The 18,489-nt window shown below is 41.8% G+C and overlaps 1 protein-coding gene across 1 annotated transcript in view; it reads left to right on the top strand.

Annotated features, from left to right (window-relative positions):
• The window catches only part of PCIF1 (phosphorylated CTD interacting factor 1), a 91,266-nt gene extending 78,991 nt beyond the window's left edge, over positions 1 to 12,275 (top strand). The window contains exons 11-16 of the mRNA XM_073606267.1: positions 5,756 to 5,931; positions 6,024 to 6,110; positions 6,193 to 6,377; positions 9,491 to 9,584; positions 9,677 to 9,852; positions 11,344 to 12,275. Of these exons, the coding sequence (XP_073462368.1) occupies positions 5,756 to 5,931; positions 6,024 to 6,110; positions 6,193 to 6,377; positions 9,491 to 9,584; positions 9,677 to 9,852; positions 11,344 to 11,551 (926 nt within the window). The 3' untranslated portion in view covers positions 11,552 to 12,275. The remainder of the gene's footprint in view (positions 1 to 5,755; positions 5,932 to 6,023; positions 6,111 to 6,192; positions 6,378 to 9,490; positions 9,585 to 9,676; positions 9,853 to 11,343) is intronic.
• The last annotated feature ends 6,214 nt before the right edge of the window (positions 12,276 to 18,489 follow it).

The following is an 18,489-nucleotide window of genomic DNA, read 5'->3' as shown; positions in this document are numbered from 1 at the left end:
ATGTCCAGCAATATCTCATAAACCAAGGGCAAACCAGGAAAGTATATGATATCGGTATATGTAGTCTGTTCCCTTCCCAATCAAGCTATGTAGAGTAATATAGAGGAAAATACATCAAATCTCCCTTTTGGGACCCAATGTAAATTGACACCATTTTGCTATTATTTCTAACCTTTTTTTTTTGTAAAAGGGAAAAAAAAAATATATATATATATATATATATATATATATATATATATATATATATATTGCAATATGGTAGTTTAGGTATTTGTGATTTATTTGAAAACCATTAATGATTAGTTCTAATAAATATACATAGACCACCCTCCCTTTCATTACATAACATTGCTGCAGCGTTCACCTATGCTCAGTGTAACACCAACAAGAATATCTGCAGGCTTTGTTTTTTAATAAACGCCGAAGTGTAAAGGATCCCTGCTGGTGGTTTGTGCACCTGTTCCCACCCCATAAATCTCAATTACCCTGCATTAGGTCCTGCCAGCAAAGTGCTCTGCTAGTGTGCCGCTGCATTTGACATCCATATATTCCACTTAACTTCATAGGCTCTACACTAGAGAAATCTTTGGCCTACATACAATCCTCTGCATGGACACATTAAGGAGTGTAATATAACAAGTTATCGTTGTAAGCTTAAATAAACCTTGCTCTTAAAAAGATTTTCCAGTGAAATGGAGATTGAGCATGTTTCCCGTAGCCTTTTATACTGTAACTGGGCTTTCTTGGATCACAGCTCATCCCATCATCTTGTGCATCTGTAACCTGCCTGCAAGGACACTGTGTATATCATAGAATAGAGAGAATTTCTTTGTGGTTTTTAAACTCTTCTCCCCACAAAATGGAGAAGGCTTAAGAATATTTGGTTCTGCATTGCTAAAAATGTTGTATTTAATTAAAGAAAAAAAGCCTATTAGGAAAAAAAAGAAATGTAAAAAGAAGTTTTTAAAATGAGATAAATCATTTACTATAACCAGTAAATACATCTGCCTACCTTTTTTGCAGTGAAGGGCCAGTTAGTATGTATTCTAGGATCTGACATCTATTCATTGTGTCCTCTCTGTATCACACTCCCTGAACTGACCCGAGAGAACAAAGCCTTTTTAGCCTCTGATCTCTCACTCACCAAGGTAATGAAGGTCCTTAACTTTCTGTTCTCAAATAAAGCTTCCAGTGAGTATGGTCTACCAGCAGAGGCCTATCAACAATATTTTCTAACTTTAATACAGCACCTCTTGTGTATACTTGTGTCGGCATCTTGCATTTGTATCAGGTGCCCTTGTAGCATCTATGTACAAAGCCAATATAGTGCTCATCCCAAAGCCTGATAGAGACCTTCCAAACCAGACTTGCCTACCTGCTGACCACAAATGTTAAAATACTAGCCTAAGCTCTAGCCCTTTGCTTACCTAAAGTTATATCCAAATTGGTAGCTTACAATCAATCAGGATTTATTCCTAACAGATTGACAACAGCAATTTATTGGAAATTATCCCTTTACATGCAATCCGCCCTGCAAAATGTGGGAAATGGAGCACTACTCTCCCCCAACGCAACCATGGCTTTTTAATATTATTAATTTGGAATACACGTGAGAGGTGCTCCAAAACTTGGAAGGATGGGTCAAAGTTTATGAAGTGGGTACAGATTATATTCTCCTCCCCTACGGCTAGAGTGCTTTTAAACATCACTCTCTCACACTTTATACCTTTGGGGAGAGGCACTAGGCAGATATACCCACTCTTGCCTTTATAATTTGTACTGACAATTGAGCCATTTGCTGTGACTATTAGGAAAAATCCTTTTACTGAAGACTTGGTCAGAGCCGATTGGGAAGGATAAAATAATTCTGTAGGTAGATGATACACTTCTATTTCTGGGAGATACATTAACCTCACTGAAGCATTTTATGACTTCTGCTACATTCCTTTTAAGCAGGTTCTCTGGACTGCTCATAAATTGGGACAAACATTTTGATATTATTAATGTTGACCATAGGGGCGTAACCTCAATTCACAGGGTCCCATAGCAACATTTTGATGTTGACCTCTCTCTCTTTGCAACACCTGGCAGTGTTAATGGAGACAATAGTGTAATAAATTTTAACATAAAGTATGCCTAAATCATGGACAGGTAGCAGGAGAGCTGTCAGTAAAGTTGGTGCACTATTTGGGGCCAGTGCTGTGGAGAAAAAGTGAAGGGAATTCCCTCGACATTTACTCAGTAGTTCACCAGCATTTTTCAGTTGCAATTGATCTTTTTTTAGAGTATAAGATCTTAGGGCTTTGGTGTAAACTCTAAGCCCTTCACCCCAGCCAGCAAACTTTACAGAACTTTGCGGTTTAGTAGTGAGTAAAAAAAATAAGTACAGTATGTTGTTAGTTTAATTATATATTATTTCATAGTTGTTACTTCTTGTATGCACATTTACTCTATAACCTTTAGCAGGCCATAGACAGTTTGAATCTCGGCAGGTTCATCAAGAACCGCCCGAGATTCGAACCATGTATGGGCAGGCTGAATGTACCCAAGATTATCGAGCAGTCAGCCTGCCAGATTTTACGTGCAATTATCGCTAGTGGCTTTTATAGCCACTAGAGATAATCACTGTGTTCTCCCATCGGGGACGGCTTTCCCCGCCCTCCCCCCGCGAGAACACAATGGCTCAGCAGGGGGGATTCCCTTGTCAAAACTCTGTGGTTGCAGGAAAGAAATCCGCTCTCTCTATGGCCATCCCTAATCAGGAAAACTGCTTTAGGCTTACGAAGTCAAAATCAGAGTGATGGCCAGGATGACCAGAAACTCTGAAGGTAAAAAAAAATCTACTCACAGATGGGGAGAAGCAAAGGAGATCTGTGACTAACCACAGCTTAGTTATCAGGGTTAACTGCTTGCTGCCCATCCACCGTCAAATGATGGTGGGGCGGTGCAGCTCTCGTTCTGGGATGTCGTCATATGACGGCGTCCCAGAATGGCCACTCTTGCGCGCCCACGCCGTGCTGCTAGGACACGGCGCGACCCCGATCTCTGTAAAGAGGCGCGTCCGCAGCTCTTTAACCATGTTATCGACTGTGTCCAATCACAGCCGGTCACATGTAAACAAGGATATGCCGGTAATCGGCTCTCCTCGCCTCCCACTGACAGTGTGTGAGGAGAGGAGAGCCAATCAGCGGCATCTCCTCACAGGGAGACATCTAGGGATGTAATCAGGGCACTGATCATCAGTGCCCTGAGTGTCACAAAACAGTGCCCACCAATGCAAGCATATAGTGCCCACCAGTGGCAGCATTCAGTGCCCACAAGTGCCACCAATCAGTGCCCATTAACGATGCCAGTCAGTGCTGGCAATCGGTGCCGCCTATCAGTGCTGCCCATCACTGCTGTCGATCATTGCCCATCAGTGCCACCTATCAATACCCATCAATGCCCATCTGTACCGCCTATCCGTGCTGCTTATCCGTGCCTATCAGTGCCCACCAGTGCCGCCTTTTAGTGCCCATTAGTGACAGCCAACAGTGCTCATCAGTGGCACCTATCAGTGCCCATAAGTGCAGCATATTAGTGCCTCCTCATCAGTGCCCATAAGTGCCGACTCATCAATGCCCACTACCAGTGCCGCCTCATCAGCGCACATCAGTGAAGGCAAAAAATTACTTAGTTACAAAATTTAATGACAGAAAAATGTAAAAAACATTTTTTTTCAAAGTTTTTAGTGTTTTTTTTTTGTAAAAAATAAAAAACCCAGCAGTGATTAAATACCACCAAAGAAAGCTCTATTTGTGTGAATAAAATGATAAAAAAAATTTGTTTGGGTACAGTCGACCGCGCAATTGTCATTCAAAGTACGAGAGCACTGAAAGCTGAAAAATGGCCTGGGCAGGAAGGAGTGTAAGTGCTCTGTAGGCAAGTGGTTAAAGCCCAACTTCAGGAAAAGTCACACCCCCTCTTTCAGTAGGGCTGCCCCTGCACTGCAATGGTTAAATGCTTGTTTAGGTCTAGGTGAAGGGTAAATCAGTTTTACTTACCAGATCCACTGCTCCTCCAGCAGATTGCACTACCCTTTGTTCCAGCAGTGGACTGTTCTGGTTGTAGTTACGCCAATAATAAAATCATTCCATTACCTTGGAGTAATGTTTTCTTTTGCCCTTGGGGCTAAATGCACACGGAGTGTTTAGTCCTGTGTGGCAAATCCCAGTGTTTTTTGTGAAGTGAGAGGCACAGGTGTAGCTTCCAGCCCTGCTGACAGCAGCCTTTCAAAATCTATGACAGGCTGGAATACGCAATGGCTGGAAACTGTAGCAGGTGGTACCCTATGGGTGCGCATATGTCCCTGAACATGTACGTCAGATATTGACAGGCTGGTTGCTGTGGGGCTGGATACTACATGTGTGCCTCCCAATGTTGGGATTAGATACACATAGGCTAAATGGCCAGTGTACATGAGGCCTTAAAGTAGTTGTAAAGGCTGTAGGTTTTTTACCTGAAAGCGGAACTTCACCGAAAAGGGGAAGTTCCACGTAAAGCCCCCCTCCCCACCTCCTGTACCACATTTGACATAAATTTTTTTTTTTTTTTTTTTTTTGGGTGGAGCGGGTTTCTAATTTTGACAGGTACCCACTCCCACTTCCGGTCAAATCCCCTAGGTGATCCAAGAGGCAGTTCGACCCCCCCCCCTCTCTTCAACTGCAGTTTTCTGGTACACGTCACAGGTCCCAGAAGGCTGCGGGACCATTCATACAGCACAGTGCAGCTCACACATGAGCAGTCAGAAGCCAGCTGTAAAGTCACAAGCTGTCAAAGTCGGATTCCCTCACTAAAGATGCTGGCGCCGGGAACCTGGAGACTAGTGAAGAACTAGTCTGGGTGCTGGATTCCTGGACAGGTAAGTGTACTTAAATTAAATTTCAGCAGCTACAGTATTTGTAGCTGCTGACTTATAATTTTTATTTCTCAGAGTAAAGAACCTTTTTAATGCATTCTATGCATTAAGGAAAAAAAAAAACCCTGAAGCAGTCCCCACCCACCAGCCCTCTTACAAGTGAGCCTGATCTCGATCCAACGCTGTGCATGAGAACAGAGGCTCTCTCCCTCCTCATTGGTTCAGAGACAGCAGTGGGAGTTATTGGCTTCTGCTACTGTCAATCACAGCTAGTTATGAGGCATATGAGCCAAGACACTCTTTGTGTGTCTATGGACACACAGAGCCAGCTCAGGAACAAGTCTGCACGAGCGCCCCATAGCAAGCAGCTTGCTTTGGTGGGCACTTGGCAGGGGACCCCAGAAGAGCAAGATTGGGCTGCTCTGTGCAAAACTATAACATGTTTGTTCATTTAGGTAAATGTAATTTGATCTTTTACAATCACTGTAATCCGAATTATGTGTGTGATCCAGAGAACACTTAAACTTCACCACACATGTTACAGTTTGATTGTACAATGTCCTTTAGATTTACCAACTGCTATGGTGACGTGGCCTTCTCAGGAGACATCACCAGCGCCCCAGGAAGGGCAAAAAAAAAAATATAAAAAAAATGAGTTTGTAAAATGACAGCATTTTCACTATAAGTGTATACTGTATGTGCTTACTGCTGAGCATGCAGAGTCTACTTTTAGTGTTTTCAGGGCAAAGGTCAATTTTAACATTCACATAAATGAGATGTACAGCAGAGTGAGAATGTTTTTTATTTTTGTGACGGACAATAATTCGATATTAACAAAAAACACAATGTGTTTTACAGAACCAGGCCCAGTTGCACCCTGCCCAGACAAAGTGTTCGTCTGTCATCCTGTGCGATTGACTTCCCCAGCATTGCCATTCCAGGGAGGAGTGGATGTGCAACAAGATGGCAACGTGGTGTGTGTGAGGTACAAGGGGGAGTCCGTCAGAATCAACCAGAGTTACTTCAGTAAATTGGTGAGCAACATTTCTTCCTGTCATTGCCTACACAGCTTGTGATTTTTACACGAGCGTTCATTTACTCCCATGTCTTCTCGTTGCCTTTGCAGTTCCAGCTTTATCGCCTCAGTAGTACAGATGACCCAGGGTCAGAAAAGTTCCTGCCTCGTGTATGGTGTCTCCTGCGAAGATATCAGGTATCTACAAAAGACTCATATTCATATATATTCATATTTGAAAAAATAAAAGATGTCTAACATGCAGTGTTGTTTATTGAAGGTGATGTTTGGGACAGCACAGTATGAGGGCTCCGGTCTACAGGGGGCACTTCCAGTCAACGTTTTTCAGGCTTTGCACAGAATTTTTGGTGTCACCTCGGAGTGTTTCGCTTCACCTCTGAACTGTTATTTCAAGCAGTACTGTTCCGCCTTTCCAGACACAGATGGCTACTTTGGCTCCCGGGGGTAAGGATACATTGCAAGATACAATTCAGAGGCCTGGTTATTGAACTCATTACATTATTGCTAAGTGCTCAGATAAATACCAGACTAGCAAACAGCCCCGCCAGCTCCTGCTTATATTTACCTGAGTCCGATCTCCATCCAGTAATGTTACATAGTTGGTATAGGTTGGATAAAGACACCAGTCTATCCAGTTCAACCTGTATGGAGGTGGGTGTGTGCGTGTGTTTTTGTCAGTAATCGTTCCTATATCCCTATATATTGCATTCGCTAAGATGCCCATCTAATCTTTTTTGAAACTATCGAAACTCCCCGCTGATGGAAGGGAGTTCCAAATCCTTACCACTTTGACAGTAAAGAACCCTTTACGCACTTTAAGGTTAAAACACTTCTTCTCCATGATGTCTTTTTAAGCTACCTGAAAATGAATGGTTTTTTTTTTCCCCATTGCTAGAATCACTAGGTGCACGAGAGCAGAGACTCTCTCGGATCGCTCTCTCCTCATTGGCACAGATACAGAAAGGGGAGCCATTAGCTCCTGCTGCTGTCAATCACAGCCATTGAGGAGGGAATGGGGTCAGGGCCAAGCCGCGCTCTGTGTGTCTGATGGAACGAGCATGCATGAGTGCCCCATAGCAAACACTTGGCGGTGGAGGAGCCAGGAGTGCCGGCGGGGAACCCAAAAAGAGCAGGATCGGGGCTGTTCTGTTCAAAACCATTACATGGAGCAGGTAAGTATAACATGTTTGTTTTGTTTTGTTTTTTTTTTTTTTTTTTTTTTTTTTAAAAACATTACCTTTTAGAATCACTTTAATTGTAGTATTTCTTTTTTATCAAGCAAGTATGAAATATTGCATGTGCATGTTTTGTTACTGCTTGTAATCAGCAGGTGGAGCTCTATGCAAGGTCTATCATTTATCTATGAAGTCTTTTTCTTTCAGGCAGCTCTTGTGCTAAAAATAGGCCTGAATGAGTCAGAAGAGTGTTCCCTCCTCTTCTACTAGCAACCACAGCAATGTCTTCATTAGTGGATTTATTATATATTATATATACAAAGACAAAACATTTTTTTAGTAGGGAAAATTAAGCCTCTCAGATTTTTATTACTACCTGTGTCCCTGCTGGGGAGATTCAACCTTTTAGGATAGAAAGTGATAGAAAATCTAAAATGTTGGAGTTGTAACCAGAGCAAGGGATGTTTCTATTGAGGATACTTATTAGAGACAGTTGTCTATCCCCCTAATGATCCAAAAAAAAAAAAGACAGGGATTTTTACTTTATCCAAAACTAAAAATAATTTTGGGCTTTTGGATATACTTTAACACAACCTGGTAGAAATGAGGGTGGTTGATGGAATTTTGTTTTAGAAAGCCCATCTACATCTCAGAGCAGGAATCTCCAAACTACGGCCCTCCAGCTGTTGCGGAACTACACATCCCATGAGGCATTGCAAAACTCTAACATTCACAGACCTGACTGGGCATGATGGGAATTGTAGTTCCTGAACAACTGGTGGGCCGTAGTTTGAAGACCCCTGTCTCAGAGTGTCATGAATGCACCTCCATAATAAATTATTTCTCAAATGTTTTTTTTATACAAATAATTTAAAAATATGTAAAAAAAAAACTGTTTACATACGTTAAACAGACATGTTAAAAAAAAGTTAAATACTGTAAAATTGACTAAAACCATTTTATGATTTCCCTATAAAGCTCTGGGCTCTGCCCCCTTCCACCTGGCGGTCCCCTCCCCTGGCAGTAATTTATGTGTATGTGTGTGTATGTGTGTGTGTGTGTGTGTGTGTGTGTATGTGTGTGTGTGTATGTATGTATGTATGTATGTATGTATGTATATATATGTATATATATATATATATATATATATATATATATATATATATATATATATATATATATATATATATATATATATATATACATACACACACACAGTATCTCACAAAAGTGAGTACACCCCTCACATTTTTTGTAAATATTTTATTATATCTTTTCATGTATTTTTTCATCTTTTCACGTAACAACACTGAAGAAATGGCACTTTGCTACAATGTAAAGTAGTGAGTGAGCCATTAATGTCTAAACCGCTGGCAACAAAAGTGAGTACACCCCTAAGTGTAAATGTCCAAATTGGGCCCAAAGTGTCAATATTTTGTGTGGCCACCATTATTTTCCAGCACTGCCTTAACCCTCTTGGGCATGCAGTTCACCAGAGCTTCACAGGTTGCTACTGGAGTCCTCTTCCACTCCTCCACGATGGTATATATCTTTTGTGGCTCTGGGGGCCACAAAAGATGTATATATCCAAATTACTAGGGGAGCCGTATTAAACTGGAACACGGGCCGGACTTTGGACATGACTGGCCTAGGCCATCTTTATGTAGAGCAACAATTCTTTTTTTCAGATCCTCAGAGAGTTCTTTGCCATGAAGTGCCATGTTGAACTTCCAGTGATCAGTATGAGAGAGTGAGAGCGATAATACCAAATTTAACACACCTGCTCCCCACATGACACAGGGGAGGGAAAATTGCTAATTGGGCCCAAATTGGACATTTTTAATTAGGGGTGGTACTCACTTTTGTTAGACAGTTTAGATGTTAATGGCTGTGTGTTGAGTTATTTTGAGGGGACAGCAAATTTACATTTACAATTTTATACAAGCTGTACACGCACTACTTTACATTATAGCAAAGTGTCATTTCTTCAATGTTGTCACATGAAAAGATATAATAAAATATTTACAAAAATGTGAGGGGTGTACTCACTTTTGTGAGATACTGTGTGTGTGTGTGTGTATATATATATATATATATATATATATATATATATATATATATATATATATATATATATATATATATATATAATGTATGTAGATATATAAAGATTTACATAATATAAGAAGATTTGTATCACCTTACAGATATACAAGGGTGTATTAGCTATCAGTCTGTTTGAAGCATATCATTCATATATTCTGCCCATGAAGAGTTTAGAAATATTTTAACTTGCTTTGCCTTTTCAGTAAATAGTAAGGGGTAAAATGATAATAATTGATTGTGATTATAAGTATTTTCTTGCTTTCTTTTTTATCTTAGGCCATGTCTTAGTTTTTTCCCAGTCAGCGGTTCCTTTGAGGCAAACCCACCTTTCAGTGAGGAGTTAATGGATGCCATGGTCACACATTTTGAGGTGAATAGATACATTTATGCTGAATGTTCTCTGCTATCATGGTTATACTTTTATTTTTGCCTTAATCTGAACTATTTTTTTTTTCCTTCCAGAGTCTGCTAGAGAGTTCAGATCAGCCCCTGTCTTTTATTGTCTTTATCCCTGAATGGAGAGACCCCCCTACGCCGGCCCTCACTCGCATGGAAGAAAGCCGGTTTAAACGTCACCAGTTGGTGCTCCCGGCCTTCCAGCACGAATACCGCAGTGGCTCCCAGCATGTGTGCAAGAGGCATGTATACCTGGAATATATAGACAGTCTGTTGCTGGTTCTAAATTGGCCACAGATATTTATTTATTATAGGTATTCACAGTATATAGCACCAACAATTTACACAGTAAATACAGTCTAAAGTATCTCATATACGTATACTGGAGCCAATTTGGACTGAAGCCAATAACCAAACCAGCATGCCTTTGGAGTGTGTTAGGAATCCCATGCAAGCACAGTGACATTCGCCCAAATTCACACTAAAGCTCACTTATAGAACTATTGAATAAGAAATCTGTGTGCTTTGTGCATATTAGTGTAATTTCAAATGTCTATAGCTACTTTATTTTTTTTTTTTTTTTTTTAGATAGCATGGGGTAGAATTAGAAGCTCTTTTTTTATTGGTTTCTCTATCCTTACTATTTGTCCTGGTGACCATTGTCACTGGGACCGAAAGTGAGGGAAAATCTAAAACTTCAAATTTTCATTGAAACAGAAATTTTACAGTGCGTGAACTTGTTTCAGTGACGACTGTTTAAGAGATCTTCTCTCACTTCTGTTGGGCCTTGACACTAAATACATGGGATGGGGCGCAGACAGCAAGTAAAAAACTTTTGGCTGTGTATCTGCTTTAGGGCTCATGCACACAGTGTAGTTTGCTGTGTACGGATCTGTAATTTATGTACGCATATAAACTTTGGCATTAACATGACAACTGTTTATGCAGGATCTTGCTGCCAGATCCTGTGTAAAAACGATATGCCCATGTGCAGGAGCCTTTAATGACCACTAAAGTGCTCTTGCTAAAGAGAAGAATGGCACTGTTAAGTCTGCCATAGATGGTTCAAATCTCAGCTAGTTCAGCAGGGACCGGCCAAGATTCTAGCCAATTATGAGCAGGCTGATTGTACCCAAGTCGATCCATCAACCAGCATGTTGGATTTCTACATGCGATTATTGCTAGCAGCTATATCTGCTAGCAGTAATCACTGTGTTCTCCCAGCAGTAAAGGTACCCTGTGCATGGGTTGAAGGAAATAAAATCGCTTGATTCCCCCAACAACACTGTTCACCCAGCCCGGGGGGGGGGGGGGGATGTTCTGGCTGGGAGAACATACAGTTATTATTGTTAGCAGCTTTAGCCGCTGGCAATAATCGCATGGAAAATCTGACATGCTGGTTGTGCACAAGTTGATCGATTGACTTGGGTACAATGAGCCTGCCCATACATGGTTTGAATTTTGGCCGGTCCCTGCTGAACCAGCCGAGATTGAACCATCTGTGGCCAGTTTTAGGTAAGCTTTTTGTTTGAAATGGCTGAGAGGTTCACCTCATGTTGCTTTTTTACCACGTGTGAAAATACTTGGGTGGTAAGGTGGTTAGACTGGCACCAGTACTCCAGTAAAGGCAGTGTTTATCCTCAGGTATCTGTAGACTTGTTTTCTCTGTAATTCTGTTTGATCTGAATCTTTTTTAACTTTGTTTTTTTCCTCTTACTTTATTCTTTCAACAGAGATGAGCTGTACTACAAAGCAGTACACAACACAGCTGTGCTATTTCTTCAGAATGAGGCTGGATTCCAGAAGTGGACCCCCAGCGCAGAGCGTGTACAGGAGCTGTGCACAGCATATAAGCACTCCGCAAGGCTGTCCAACTCCTCGGGGGGCACCGAGAAAGAGCCCACTCAGGAGGAAGGCACAAGCAAGGACAAGTGTGAATAACTAGAGACACAGTTTTGTAGCAGACTTTTCCCAGTCCCATGGGTAAGATGCCCTAATCAGTAGGGTACAGCATAATTCCCCAGTGCTATAGGACATGTTCAGAGGCAAAACACAGTCCTCCTGCATACTGTATGGCAGACTATGGGGATACTGCGGTCACAGAGGACAAGTTGTGGTCATACATTACTCAGCTTAGAGATTGTTTGTATTTTCTCCGTTTTTTAAAGAGCTGAGTGACCCTTTTATCCTTCTTGAAGGCATTATCTTAGTCTGAACAGTATTAAATCACGGGTGCTGATGGTGTATCCAGTTACCATACCTGCGTTTCCTGCCTTTATAGGGAAATGCGGTCCTCGGCGTAATACCGCGTGAATGTGGGGAGGCCATACTAGCCTATGTGAAGATTCTGGAGAGAGAAAACGTTGTGTGGTGCACTACTCCTGTGTATGAAGTTGTGTATATAGACACTACTCATTACTAAGGGGATGTCTCTAGCTTTCCCATGTATATAGTTCTGTGTATCTGCTTTCTACAGTATCTCTGTGTTGTGTTCCTCCTGGGGGGAAATATAGAGTTCTGCATGTTTTACTCTCCTCCTCCTTGTGTGTGTGGTTTTCTGGTATTGTGATTGGTGCACGTTGTTTCTGTGCTAATTATTCCTTGTAATTAATTTAATGTCTAACTGTTTTATTACTTATATCAAACAGTAAAAGTTTATTTTTGATTCCTGTCTCTTGAGTATTAAGTACAAAGGATCCAACTCTATAAGGCACAATTTTCAATGTACGCGTAGTGGGGAGTACATGTAACACTGGGGGTGATTTACTAAAACTGAAGAGTGTAAAATCTGATTCAGCTGTGCATGGTAGCCAATCGGCTTCTAACCTCAGCTTGTTCAATTAAGCCTTGACAAAAAAAAAAACCTGGAAGTTGATTGGCTTTAATGCAGAGCTGCACCAGACTTTGCACTCTTCAGTGTTAACAAATCAAACCCATTGTGTCTTAGAAACCTCAGGGTTTCCTAGAACCCACAACATAATATCCATTAGGACAGCCATCATGAACACTGCCTACAGAAGATCTGGAGCACACAGCAAAAACACAGTAGAGAAACACCGCTAATTGACTTACATCAGATATTACATGAGGCTTAAAGGTCAGCACCCAGGTAGGCTGTGGCATTCCTCTGTGTTTGTTACACCCACCTGCTGTTCCCTGTGATATGTCTGCTTGATGTCTGTGAAGCTCTGCTGTTTTTATTTTTACAATCCTGTGCTTGTTTTTTTCGGAGATGACACAGGGACATTTAAAGAGACCCTGTAACCAACTCAAAAAAAATTGCAGGTAAAAATACAGAAAATCTATTTAAATTACTTGCAGTGTTTTTCTTTTCCATAAATGATTCTGTATTTACTTGCAATGTGCCTTTGTACTTGCTAGAAAATGTTACTACCCCTGGAAGAGTCCATTCCCTAGCACAACCCCCTCCCTCCTGCCACATGTCATAGCCATCTCCTTTTCTGGGAGTGTCTATTTACTCTCAGTGAAAATGTAAATGGTTGCCTCACATCTAACGCAAATATTGGCACCACATCCCTTAGGTAAACAGTATAAAGAGCATAAAGGGAACTGGGATTTTAAAGGTGCAATAGGTGACACAAAATTTATGTAAAAAATGTTACATTTTATTTAGAAAAATTGATAAAAACATGTCTATAAAGAGTTTACATTCAATGTAACAATACAATCTTTGATAGTGCAACCGAAGGAATTGTTTCTCAACATGTTTCACCACATGCTGTGGCTTCTTCAGGAGAGTAATATCTATCAGGCACTAAAGAGAGTTTACACAGGCAGACCGCCGTTCTGCCTGTCTCCCAAATGATCAGCGGGTCCTCTGATTTGCTCCCACTGTGTCCAATCACGTGCATGATCTGGCACTGAGCAGCCCCTCTGCCGCAGTATATCTGCGTGGGGCAGTCGGCAAGGGGTTAAAGTGGTACTAAACCCAAAAGCAAACATTTATTATATTGCTGCTTACCATTTCTTATATGTGATGGCTGCATTAGTTTTCTTTTTAGGCTTTCTGTCTTCTATTTAAATGTGGTGATCCAGTTCAAAAAATCAAGCTCTCCAGCAGAATGTATTCGTTATAGAGATATGACAAACCATTTAAAACTAGCAGAGGTGCTTACAATGATCAGCATTTATTTATGTAAAACATTTATTCCAAAAGGAAAAAGTGTTTGCTGTTACTGCTTATAAGGTATTAGCTGGAGCTTGGCTTCAATTTGTTAGTATATCTAAATCTGCTAGTACATCTACCCCCCCCCCCCTTCCCAGACTGACAATGCTGCTGTCCATAGGTGCCCCCCTGCGCTTTTTCATCAAGAGTGAGGGCACTCTAATACAAGTGGTAGGTTACAGGTCAGATCACCTGGTGAAAACAGAGGAAAAAAATCCTAAAAAAAGAAAACGAATGCAGCCACGACATCTAATGATTGGTAAACTGCAGTATATTATTATTTTAGTTTTTTGGGATTAATACAGCTTTAGGTGACAGTTCTAACTCTAATGGAGTTGCCGGCACATCCAAGATGACTGCACAAGGGAATCCTTTACAGGTTAATTACATGCAATATGTTAAATGCACATATGTTATGTGGGAAGATTGTTGAAATGAATGGGTCTGGCAACAGGGTCTCTTTAAAACTGAACTTCAGGCAGCTTTAAAAAAAAATGACTTATAACACCAGTTATAAATTCATTAAAAATAAATCTTGCTTGTAATAGTACCTAAGTTGGGTATTTCTGTCAGCTTCCCATAAACACTAGAACTCAGGCTAAGGCCACTTTCAAACTGAGGCAATTTACAGGCGTTTTTGCGCTAAAAATAGCACCTGTAAACGGCCTCTTCTGCAGCCTCAGTGTGAAAACCCGAGTGCTGGGGCGGGGCGCTTGCAGGACAGGGAGAAAAAGTCCTGCAAGCAGCATCTTTGGGGCGGTGGGGGAGCACTGCTCCTCCACCGCCCCTGCCCATTGAAATGGGCGCCGCTTTGAAAGCAGCACTAAGTGGGTGCTTTTAACCCCTTCTGGGGGGTTAAAGGTGCCAAAGCGCCACTATAACAGCGGTAAATCGCTGCTAAAACTAGCGGCGCTTTACCGCTAACCGACCCACCGCTTCAGTGTTAAAATGGCCTAAGAGGGATGGATAGTACTAGATCATTTTTAGTCTTTGCCACCTTGTTCAATGCTGTGACTCTAAAGGATATAGAGATTCAAAGCATATGTGGAAGTATACAGAGAGAATAATTTGAGTCTAAAATATTGTAATATGGGAGCTTGCTTACAGGAGAGGATCATAAAGGGATGACCCTATCAGATGTCAGACCTCATCACACTGCTGAATCGGCAGTCTGTAGCAGAGAAAACTGAGGTCACTTCTCTGGGTGTCCAGTTTTATAAGGGTGTTTAAAGTGTTTGATAACCTAAAAAAAAAAGATCCTGTTCCTTTAATGCATGTTATACAGCACTGTGCTTTTGCTGTGTCATTTGACCCCCTGTAACACCTGAAATACCTGGCTGATCCTGCCTGATTCTGCCCTCCCCTTTATAAACTGACCACAGTGTATCTGCTCCGTGCCCGCCCCCTCCCCTCCTGCTGCTCAAATTACTGTTATTTCTTTACAGTATCCTCTGTTTATTAATGTAATTTGCCCTGTGTCTGTGCCTTATTAAAATAATGCAGCTATATACAGGCATACCCCACTTTTAAGTACACAATGGGGTTTATTTACTAAAGCTGGAAAGTGCAAAATCAGGCTCACTTCTGCATAGAAACCAATGAGCTTCTAACCCCAGCTTGTTCAATTAAGCTTTGGTAATAAAACCTGGAAGCTCATTGGTTTCTATGTAGAAGTGAGCCTGATTTTGCACTTTCCAGCTTGAGTAAATAAACCCCATTGTGTACTTAAAAGTGAGTTATGCCTGTACCTCATTTTCAGAGCACCGATCGGTGCTCACGTGACCCGACTGACGTCAACGGGGAATTCTCGGTCACGTGAATGCCGATCGTGCTCTGAAATGAGGTTTATAGCTGCATTATTTTTATAAGGCACAGACACAGGGCAGATTACATTAATAAACAGAGAGGATACTGTAATTTGTGGGTTAACAACCACTTTAATATAAAGCAATGTGGTAATTAAAACAGTTCATATATAAACAGAACAACCGTGTTCTTCAGCTTTTGTAATGATTAATAATGAGATGATACAAGGGTATTTATTCAGTCATTCCTCCAGAATAAAATGTTACATTCCCCAGTGTGACCACATGAATCATTGTTATGGAAACATTTATTCAATGGAAACCAGTGATAATCATGTCTGCCATGACAGATATTTAATTTGTTAATATGAGGATTCATTTTGAACACACATCTTTATCACAAACTAATATCTATTTATATTGAAGATGAATAAATGGATTTTTCTTATGTTCCTTTGTGTCTACGTTGAATAGATAACAGGCTACACCCTCAGAAAAAGACAAAATTTGGAAATTAAAAGATTATAGACAACTCTTCATAAACACAAGAGATTATTTTCCCTTTATACAGCATAGTTTAAACAACCCTCACCAAAAGTTAAAAAAGTCTTGTTAATTCCTCCTGAGGACCCAGTGCACAGCTGGTCCGTGGGTGGAGATGTCAGATGCTGGAGAGCCGGGGGGCGTGCTCCTTCATCAGGCGTGTGTGACACATGCCTGATGAAGGAGCACGCATGCTCCGAACACGAGCGCTACGGCCACGCCCCCCGACTCTCCAGCATCTGACATCTCCACCCACGGACCAGCTGAAGCACTGTCTGACGGAACTACATACCTCGGAGCTTCGGACGCCACCAGAAGCGGCCGGGGAATGACTCCTCCACAGCTCACCGGTCCACCGGATGTGATCTCATGATGTTAGAGTAACACTACATGCCTGTTTTTATCAGCCTAAATGTGAGTGCATATTTTAAACATTATTAAAGCCTTTTATACACACTACTACCCTTAGAACGGCGCTGCTCTTTTTTTCTGCTTGTCTTCCCCACAGAGTCCCTTCTGCTCTGAGAAGCTGGCTGCCGCCTACCCCATCCATTTGTACCCAGTACTGTAGGTCTAACGACCACCTCAACTGTTTGCCACCTGCAAACACCACACTTCCTGATCCACACCACTGTCCCGTTTTTTTATTTCAAAAATAGCACCTGTCAGCGCTCCATTTCCCATTAGTTCCTTCAATATTGAGTTGGCCATCCCCTTTGCAGCTTCAACTCTTCTGGGAAGGCTGTTCACAAGGTTAGGAGTGTGTCTATGGGAATGTTTGACCATTCTTCAAGAAGCGCATTTGTGAGATCAGGCACTGATGTTGGATGAGAAGGCCTGGCTCACAGTCTCCGCTCTAATTTACCCAAAGGTGTTCTATCGGGTTGAGGTCAGGACTTATTGCAGGCCAGTCAAGTTCCTTCACCCCAAACTCGCTCATCCCATGTCTTTATGGACTTTGCTTTGTGCACTGATCCAAATCATTTGATGGAGGGGGATTATGGTGTGGAGTTGTTTTTCAGGGGTTGGGCTTGGCCCCTTATTTCCAGTGAAGGGAACTCTTAAGGCATCAGTCTACCAATATTTTTTGGACAATTTCATGCTCCCAACTTTGTGGGAGCCTGTTTTAACATGACTGCACACCAGTGCACCAAGCAAGGTCCATAAAGACACAGATGAGCAAGTTTGGGGTGGAGGACCTTGACTGGCCTGCACAGAGTCCTGACCTCAACCCAATAGAACACCTTTGGGATGAATTAGAGCGCAGACTGTGAGTCAGGCCTTCTCATCCAACATCAGTGCCTGACCTCACAAATGGTCAAACATTCCCATAGACACACTCGTAAACCTTGTGGACAGCTTTCCCAGAAGACCTGAAGCTGTTATAGCTGCAAAGGGTGGGCCAACTCAGTATTGAACCCTACAGACTAATACCCCGTACACACGGTCAGACATTGATCAGACATTCCGACAACAAAATCCTAGGATTTTTTCTGACGGATGTTGGCTCAAACTTGTCTTGCATACACATGGTCACTCAAAGTTGTCAGAAAATCCGATCATTCTGAACGCGGTGACGTAAAACACGTACATCGGGACTATAAATGGGGCAGTAGCCAATAGCTTTCATCTCTTTATTTATTCTGAGCATGCGTGGCACTTTGTGCGTCGGATTTGTGTACACATGATCGGAAATTCCGACAACGGATTTTGTTGTCGGAAAATTTTATAGCCTGCTCTCAAACTTTGTGTGTCAGAAAATCCGATGGAAAATGTGTGATGGAGCCTACACACGGTCGGAATTTCCGACAACAAGGTCCTATCGCACATTTTCCGTCGGAAAATCCGACCATGTGTACGGGGCATTATACTGAGATGCCATTAAACTTCATGTACGTGTAAAGGCAAGCGTCCCAATACTTTTGACAATATAGTGTAGCACTCATCCCTGTTAAAAGCTGTGCTGTGGTTTAGAAATAAAATGTAATTTCTCTCTCATTTATTGACAGACACAGCGCTCAATTATTCAGAACCATAGGGTTATACCGCCCTCTAAAGGAGTAGGACACTAGGCAGAAAAAAAAGACTTGGCTAGGTGGTATATACCCCCCTCTCTGCTATAGGCCTTCAGTTTTTTTCTGCCTAGTCCGGAGTAAGGACCTAGTTCCCTGCTGGGATCTCTAGTCCTGGGAATTTTTTTGTTTATTTTCTTTTTTCCTGGATTTTTCTCCTGTGAGATCTACAATCAACTGCTGGGCTGGACGCTAAGATCCAGTGGTCTCCCCAGTCTAGCCAGCGAGCGCGTGCAGACCGCAGCTAAGCGCTAGGTCAGCTGCAACATAGCC

The sequence above is a fragment of the Aquarana catesbeiana genome, linkage group LG12, assembly GCF_042186555.1.
Source record: "Aquarana catesbeiana isolate 2022-GZ linkage group LG12, ASM4218655v1, whole genome shotgun sequence".
Classification (NCBI taxonomy): domain Eukaryota; kingdom Metazoa; phylum Chordata; class Amphibia; order Anura; family Ranidae; genus Aquarana; species Aquarana catesbeiana.
The sequence above is the reverse complement of the archived record's forward strand: the minus strand, read 5'-3'. Positions and strand labels throughout refer to the sequence as shown.